Source organism: Cottoperca gobio, chromosome 24 (assembly GCF_900634415.1).
Source record: "Cottoperca gobio chromosome 24, fCotGob3.1, whole genome shotgun sequence".
In the NCBI taxonomy this organism is placed as follows: domain Eukaryota; kingdom Metazoa; phylum Chordata; class Actinopteri; order Perciformes; family Bovichtidae; genus Cottoperca; species Cottoperca gobio.
In genome coordinates this window covers 5538689-5547875 of record NC_041378.1, presented here as the reverse complement: position 1 = coordinate 5547875, position 9187 = coordinate 5538689, and the positions used below count along the sequence as shown (strand labels likewise).

The 9187-nt window shown below is 42.5% G+C and overlaps 1 protein-coding gene across 1 annotated transcript; it reads left to right on the top strand.

Annotated features, from left to right (window-relative positions):
* Window positions 1-1816: 1816 nt before the first annotated feature.
* slc35b2 (solute carrier family 35 member B2) lies at window positions 1817-8134 on the top strand. Its single transcript, XM_029425737.1, has 4 exons — window positions 1817-2050; window positions 3968-4155; window positions 4282-4442; window positions 5638-8134. Exons 1-4 carry the CDS (start codon window positions 2031-2033, stop codon window positions 6568-6570), a joined length of 1302 nt encoding a protein of 433 aa, XP_029281597.1. The 5' UTR covers window positions 1817-2030; the 3' UTR covers window positions 6571-8134.
* Window positions 8135-9187: the final 1053 nt, after the last annotated feature.

The window sequence follows — 9187 nt, the reverse complement described above, 5'->3', positions numbered from 1 at the left end:
TACTACATTCCTGTTTACATTTCAAGACAAATGATAGACTATTAATGACGTAACAGCAGTGGTGGAAGATCCTTTATTTGAGAAAATAAAGTGGAAATACTACAAAAGTCCCACATAGGCCTTTTCCACGGCACACATTTAGACACGTCATAGCAGGAAAAAGGCCCAGGTGTAATTAATCACACTAATGCATTCCAGTTAGATGTCAGGTATTGTTCATGCTCACTTACTGGCTTTGCAACAGAGCCATCATTAAAAGTATTAGCGCCACATGTCCACATGTTTCCCTGCTGTTAAAAAATAAAAAAATAATTCAAAATGTACATAATATCTTTGAGCATCAATGGTACTCATTATGCAGAACAGACACTTTCATTCTGTTGCATTCTTAGGTGTATTATGTCATTCTTTTATTACCTCTCTTGCCTTAATGTGTGTATTTTGGTGGAGGTGGAACTTCGTTTTGAGTACTTCAGTGTACTATTGGGGAGTTTCTGGCACAACAACAAATACTTTCCAAGGTGCATGGACTTGACTTGTTGATCCTTCAGGAAAAAGGCTGAAACATGTTGGTCTCACATGAAGTTGCTCTTTATATCACAAGTGTTCCTGGAGTTTTGACCTTTGCTCAATGTTTCCTTGTTTTTTACTGCTGGAAAACTTGGGAATTTCAACATCTGAGGAGCACAGGGAGGCAGCAGCGGCAGGTTAGAAACTGTGCCTTGGCTGAACCTAAACCACATGTCATTATCAACCTTGTATTCACCAATCTACGTATCTTACCTATCTACCTTTACCTGGCTAGTATTTAGTTCTCTGATTTAAAAAAAATCTTTTATAAGTAATACTTATCATCCCTGAGAGGCTATTTGTTGCACAGCCAGCAGTAAATACAATCATCACACCAATTAGCACACAAACAATTAACACAACTTACATAAAGTTATTCAACAGAACAATAGCAGAAGGAAACAATTCATTCTTAAATCTGTTGGTCCTGCATTTTCGCAGATTGTATCTGCAACCAGATGGAAACTCACTGAACAAATGGTGACTAAGGCCAGCAAGGAATAACTGGGCCTTCTTTGTGACTGACTTTGTACATTTATGAGAGGTCATTTAGGTCTGTGACTGCAATTTTACTGTGCATTCTTACAGGAATGTAACCGTAACCTGTTTTTCAAGGTACAGTGACCCACACCAACGAACAAAAGAGAAGGTTAGAACAGATGGAATAAAGCCAGAATAAAACATTCTCATTAAAACCTCTGATCTTCTGGTAATAGTACATGCACTGATGGGCCTGTCCACAAACAGCATCTCAGTTAAAAAGTTAATTTATCATCAATAATTGTCCCCAGATATTTGTACAACCTCAACAGTCGGGCCATAAATAACAGCAGGAAGACTCAGAGGAGGCTTCTCCCTGAAGTTAATTATAATTTCCTTTGTTTTAGACAAATTTATGTCCCACAAGGAAAGTTTGCACCAGCCGCGAAATTAATCCACCACTGGACCATAGTCAGTTTCATCATTACTGAGCAGGGACGCAATAAGGGACTCATCCGCAAAACTTTGTGATATGTCTGCCCACAAAGTGACACTGGTAAACACACATAAAAGTGGTGAGGAAACATTTTTTAATGTTCATTTTTTAATTTATTAGTGCATCATTTACAGTACTGCATCTGTGTAAGAAATGTGATCTACAAATACACCTTGCAGTAACTCCTCCACACCGACAGGGGGCAGCATCGCCGGGTGGGCGCTGTTCTCCGTCTCCGGCATCCTCCTCCGGTGTGGAGCAAAAGAGGAGGGGCCTTTCCTGCTCAAGTGAACACATCGGCCATTGAGGATAAGTTGAAGACATCAGAGCTGAAGACAGAAGCCGAAAGAAGACAATCCTTATTAATTAATATAATAGTGTTACCTGCCGGACAGGCGTAGCTTCATGCTCTGTTCCAGCGGAGACGTTTGAGTGTGTCGGCGGGTGTGCTGCGCCAGGTGTCCGGCCACAGAGAGTGGGGAAAATGCCATCTTTTTCATGGAGGTAACGTTAGACACCAAGAGTAAACGCTAGCTAACTGGAGAACATGTCGTGCTAAAGATGAGTTGTAGGTGTGGACAAGCTCGGCTGACTGTTTACTTATATACTTGTGAGGGTGGCAACGAAGTCAGTTGACCGTTAATTTCTGTTAATGATAATTACATTGACTGTCAATGTCTGAAAACAACCTGATGAAGGTTCAATAATTAACCGGTACATCAGGTTGTGTACCGGTTAGTTAGCTTTACCGTTAAATTCCTACTGCAAACATTTTTTATGACACTATTAATTACTTTGTTTTGATACGTGTCAGCAGAAATGATGATCCACGTCGACTTGACCTGTAATATTCCGATGTTAGAGTCACCTCATATATTATGAAACTAAAGTGTAGAGCACTAACGTTAACCCCTGTAAATACTATGTTTGTTAACACTCATCAAAATACTGCATGTGATAACGTATGATAAAAACATTGCAGTGGCATTATGTCTGAAAGTCCTGTGCAGGTCATACAATCTGATGGGTCACCGAATTTAGTGCAACACCAGTCTGGGTATATATATATTTATATTCTGAATATATTTATTTATCCAGACCACAACCTCCAGCAACCAGGTCGTAATGATGATTGTTAAAAAATAATAATAATAAGATTAATCACTCCGTCATAACAACAATGCAGTGTTTTCACTCCATATTATCAGTTTTTTATATATATATATATATATATATATATATATATGTATATGTATATGTATATGTATAGTGTGTGTGTGTGTCGTTGGAGACACTCTCTCATCAGATACATTTTTGGCAGCTCTCTCCGTGAGCCTGTGGTGTTGCAGCCTGTGGGTTGGCTGCCCAGCCAGTGCAGTGCATTCCTCGATGTAATAAGTTGCTTGTTCAGAGCCCAGGTCTCTCTGCAGTGGAATACTGGCTGGCCAGGCCACAGCGGAGTCCCACACAAAGAGGCTCTGTGTGAGTCAGGCTCACAGCCCCCCTGGGACGCGGCCCGGCCTCACTTTGAAAGGGATACACACTCAGTGCCACGACAGCAAGGAGCACACCTATTACATAGGAAGCTATGGTTTCATCACAGGTGTGCTTGTTTGAGTTATGCTGCTTGTGGGGGTAGGTGATGAAGATGATCTTATTTCTTCACGGCTAGTTTAACAGCCGATAATTGTTTTACGTGACTCCATAGCTTCCATACTGTCCCTGTGTTGTGCATGAAGACCAGTTCGTACGGGTAGTACTACTTAGCTTGCCCCTTGGGCGTAATTGCCTCACATCTTATTGTAACATCCACGTTCATCACGTGATGCACACAACCAAAAAAACATTTTTTATAGACCAAACGATTCATCGAAAAAATAATAGGCAGTAGGACTCAATGGGGCCCCATCTTTTGAATGTGGTATCAAATGCATCCAATTGTGCAGTGAACTGTGGGGGGAGTTGAAATAAGGAGAAAACAACCCTGGTGATGTCGGCTAGACGGGTACAGCTTGAAGACTTGGAGAATCTTTAACAGGACGCCTGCAGTACAAACTGGGGAAAGTTAGAAAGACATTTTCCAGACAGGAAGGGTCTCATGAAAAATGTAATCTATAAAGTTGCGTTATGGCAAGTTTAGGATCCTGTGTTTTTGTAGCTGCTGCACCAATAAACATAAACCTTTTGTATTGCTTACTTAGTTCATGCTTTTATTATAAGTTCAGATGAGCTTAAGAAAGTAGTAAATATTTAAATATTCATATCTTTACGCAGTTGATATTTATCATCAGCATTGTTATGGTAGGTAGTAATGTAATGTATGTATTGAGTTTTCTAAATACGAAGATGTTTTTTTGTTAATATACTTCACAATGTGGGCTAATACACAACATTGTGTTACCCCCCCCCCCCCCCCCATAGGGTTTGGCCTGCACTTGTGTTGCTTCTTTTCCCTTCCACTGTGGCTGCCGGCGAGTCGTCACTACTGGAAGACTGGCAAGATGTCTGGCTCTTCCGCTTCCTCATCAACATACTGGGATACTCCACCATCATCATCCCTGGCTACTTCCTCATTAGCTACTTCAAGCGCACCAATTACTTAGAAAAAGGTTTGGACTTGTGAGATACTGACACCTAATTTGAAGACGTACGCCAATTAAAGAACACAAACTTCCTGATTCACCTTAATTACAAGTTTATTCCTTGTTTTTGTTTAATGTTTTCTTTTCTTTCAGGTAGTGGGATTTGCTTCCCCATCATAAAGACCTGCGTGTTTGGCAGTGAGGCCAAAACAGGTTTGTTGGATGATGTGTCGGTTGCACCCAGGAACGAGGTAGATTCGGGCTCGTCAGCCAGACAGGTCGTCAAATTAATCTTTTGTGCTGTTGGACTTCAGGTGGGGATCCTCCTTGATAATACAGTTATTGAATACCTATTATTATATGCGGTCTAATCCCTATAATGACGTATAATGTGTTTTCTGTTTGCGCAGCTCTAGGGAGGGTTGTTTAATGTTTGGTTTGCTGTCTGCACACTTGCAATTCTCAGTGAAGTTTGTATAGAGGGAGGTGCAGGTCAGTCTTCGCCATGTTTAAAATCAAGTTCTACATCAAAGGATTGGATCTTAAAACTGTATATATAATCAAATCAATATTTATTTCCAAAGGACTACATGTAATGTTAAAGGTGTCTCTTGTAGGGACAAACCCACAGAGGATTATCACTTAACTCTGTAGACGCCCTCAGCTCTACGGAGAGTTTAGCAGACGCCACCTGCCCAGGTTAAAATTGGCATTCACTCCCGGGACGATGACTCCGCAGTAGTCCCAAGTCTTCATCGGCTCCAGCTTCAATCAGCAGTAATGGAAGCATCACACCTCATTTTTTGCCTTTGGTCCGGCGTGATGCTATAACATGCTTTGAAGTTAATGTATAATAAATCAAATCAACGGGGATTTGGACAATTATTATAATCTATTAACGTACAAAACACAATTCATATGCTCGCCTCAAAGCCACCAGACTCCAGCCAGACAACAGTAACTCTAAGTTAGCCAAATCAAACGGGTATCTTTATGTAAGTTTTGGTCATTAGAGTACAAAATTCCATCCGTGTGTTTCCTTGGACTGTGTTTCCTTGGACTGTGTTTCCTTGGACTGTGTTTCCTTGGACTGTGTTTCCTTGGACGGTGTTTCCTTGGACGGTGTTTCCTTGGACGGTGTTTCCTTGCCTATGTCAGAGGGATACGTCCTGGTACTTGCATGTCGGTTTGTTGCCAGGGAACCACACACCCACAATAAACCAGCATGCGACTACCAGGATGAAGAAACGTTGTTAAAAAGGGTGTAGTTGGGTTCGGAAGGTATCGCTTCACAGCCAGGATTGAGAGGATTAAAGATAACTCTCCTCGTACACATGGGTATTGTATCAGGACAAACCTGCTGTATGCTTCAAGTACATAATGACAATGACATCCCCTGTTTTATGTTACACAAACGTGTAAGCCCAAATGTTAAACAATCCAGTGCTCAACTTTTTAACATAATTGCTTATGCTGAGATATAATATAACATGAAGTTAATTTTCTTAGGTATCGTATCTGACGTGGGGAGTCCTGCAGGAGAGGGTGATGACGCGTTCATACGGCGCCACGACTCCAGAAGAGGAGGGCGAGAAGTTCAAGGACTCTCAGTTCTTGGTCTTCATGAACCGCATCCTGGCTCTGACCGTGTCGGGCCTGTGGTGCGTCCTGTTCAAGCAGACTCGCCACGGAGCGCCCATGTACAAGTACTCCTTCGCCTCGCTCTCCAACATCATGAGCAGCTGGTGCCAGTACGAAGCCCTCAAGTACATCAGCTTCCCCACTCAAGTCCTGGCCAAGGCCTCCAAGGTCATTCCTGTCATGCTCATGGGTAAGATCGTCTCCCACAAGAGCTATGAATACTGGGAGTACTTAACCGCCGTGCTGATCTCAGTGGGCGTCAGCATGTTCCTGCTGTCCAGCACACCCAGCAAGCACCCGTCCACCGTCACCACCTTCAGCGGGATCGTCATCCTCATCGGCTACATCGTCTTCGACAGCTTCACCTCCAACTGGCAGGACAACCTGTTCAAGTACAAGATGTCGTCAGTGCAGATGATGTTCGGGGTAAACCTGTTCTCCTGCCTCTTCACTGTCGGCTCGCTGCTGGAGCAGGGGGCCTTCTTCGACTCGGTGGCCTTCATGACACGCCACTCGGAGTTTGCCTTCCACGCCGTGTTGCTGTCCGTGTGCTCGGCATGCGGCCAGCTCTTCATCTTCCACACCATCAGCCAGTTTGGCGCTGCAGTCTTCACCATCATTATGACCCTGCGACAGGCCATCGCCATTCTCCTCTCTTGTTTCCTCTACGGTCACGCAGTCACCTTAATAGGTGGATTTGGTGTTGGGGTAGTTTTCTTAGCACTTTTCTTACGGGTGTATGCGCGTAGCCGCATGAAGTCAGGCCGGCGGCCAGTGCCGCTGCTCGGACAGAAGGTGTAGCTCTCGCGTAACTGGGAACTAAGACCACGTTTTCTGTGGTGCTTTTTGTCTATTTGTGTGTATCTATTGGGTTTTTATTTTTTGACTGTTCTTTTCCTTTTTATTATTATTATTTTTTTCTTAGCAATGGTACAGAAAGGGATTTTGCAGTTTTGACTCTTACACCAAGAAGCCCCAGAGGGGTCCATGTGATTTGTCAGGTCAGCAGTCACAGAGGTTTTGAGTGCCTGTAAGATTGTCTTATACACGAGTCCCAAACCATGAACTTTGCAAACTGCCTCTTCAGCTCTTTCACAGTTAGACATTAGAATATTTTTCCTAAACCGCCGTACGTGGCATGTGCAGCCAATTACAGGTTACTGTGACCCTGAAAAATGTATGAGCTGTATGGCTAATCAATAATTTTCAAGCGTTGGTTACATTGCCACTTAATTTAAAGGAACAGTGTGTGGGATTTAGTGGGATCTACTGGCAGAAATAGAATACAATACTCATTGTTGTGTTTTCATTGGTGTGTAATCACCCGAAACTAAGAATTGTTGCGTTTTCGTAGAAGGTGCTCTTCGTATCTACATAGGCAGCGTGTCCTCTTCCACGGAGCACGCCATGTTTCTACAGTAGCTCAGAATGGACAAACCACAGAATGACTCTAGAGAGGGCATTTTGTGTTTTTAAGTTGAAGTAGCAGCTTGATTTTGGTGCACCAGAAGGCCGCTGTAGGTTCTATGGAAATGGGAGGGGTGGGCCGAGGGGTATTCAGTTGGTGGCAACCTCAATGCTAGATGCCCCTAAATCCTACACTCTGGTCCTTTTTCTTTTTACTTTATCACAAATATTTGAACAAGACTTTCACCTTCTGTAACAACAAGACTTTCTATCTGTTGAGTTATCTTTCAGTCACAATAGCCAGATGCTTATCTCACAGTCCTCCATGTTGGAGAGCCGGGGCCTTTTATGTGTCTTAATGTGAGATTTTATCTAAAGCTGTAAACATAGCCTGAAAACATGGTGCACACATAACTGTTTAATCTAAGGTATATTAACATGTTGCAGAGGCTACCAGCTGTAATGGAGGATGGTAAACATCAGTTTGCGTAATAAAGAACACACTACTTACAAATTGTATAATTTTACCCCTAAATCAGTGACCCAGATGCTGCTGTGGGTACTTTTTTTGCATGGCATTATTCTAAGATTTTCTTTTTTTTGTTGTTGTCTCAACACATATTTTACTTAATGTTTTAACTTTGGGCTAATAAGTCTTGTAAATATATCTCTTAGTCATTGTTTATTTCCAACTTGTCTGTTGTGTACTTTTGTAAAAGGACTGCTTCAAGTGTTTTCACCGTTACATGAATGTTTGGAAGAATGATGATGATGATGATGATGATGATGCTCATTGCCGTCATAAGGATGTGAAGATAATGTTAGGCCCAGGGAGGAGTTTGCAGAACTGAATGCATACAGAATGAAATGTTACTGGTACGTTGTTTTTATCATTCTACTATTTCCTCTGGTAACTGGATTAATAATAAAACATATTAAATTAACTTAACACTTTGAAGTGAAGAAGTTTTAATGTGTCACATTGCTTGTGCCTCACAGTCAGTACTGTTTGCTTTGCAGGTAATACATTAACCTTATTTATGTAGCGCCTTTAGGAATAAATCACTGTATATGAAAGAAATTACATTTTCTATTGCCAAAAGTTGAACTTTATAACACATCTATAAAGAAGCTAGTAAAATAACAAATATATTACTTCAAAGATTTTGCCGAAGTATACATAGTTTCAAAAATAAGGCCAAAGAGTGTTCGAGGAGTGGCTGTAAGAGTAACGTCAGATAAAGTATATGGAAGAAAAAGAGATATATATAGAGAGAGGAGAGAGAGATAGAGGAGAGATAGATAGAGAGAAGAGAGAGAGAGAGAGGAGAGAGAAGAAGAGAGAGAGGAGGAGAGAAAGGAGAGAGAGAGAGAGAGAGAGGAGAGGGAGATAGGGAGGGAGAGAGAGAGAGAGGAGAGAGGAGGAGAAGAAGGAGAGGAGAGAGAGAGAGGAGAGAGGAGAGGAGAGAGGAGAGGAGAGGAGAGAGAGAGAGGAGGAGAGAGAGAGAGAGGAGAGAGAGAGAGGGAGAGAGCGAGAGGAGAGGAGAGAGAGGGAGAGACAAAGAGGAGGGAGAGAGAGAGGAGAGGAGAGAGAGAGGAGGGAGAGAGAGAGAGAGAGAGAGAGGAGAGGGATGAGAGCTCTTGCTCCATCTCTCTTCTTCTCTCGTTCTTACTCTCTCTCTCTCTTCTCTCTCTCGCTCTTCTCTTCTGTCTCTCTTCTCTTCTCGCTTCCTCTCTCTCTCTCTCTCGCTCTCTCTCTCTCTCTCTCTTCTCTTCCCCTCTTCTTATATATCTTCTATATATATACCCCACACACGCACACACCCCATATTCATTAAACCACTAGCGCCATTGCGCTTCCCACACTGCAGGGTTACTTTTAGTTCTAGAGTCCTCTAAGAAGTACCATGGGAACCAGAAGCCTTCAGCTATCAAGCTCCTCTCCCGTGGAACGAAGCTTCCAGTTTGTTTTCGGGAAGGCCCGACACACTCTCACATTTAAGAGTAGGCT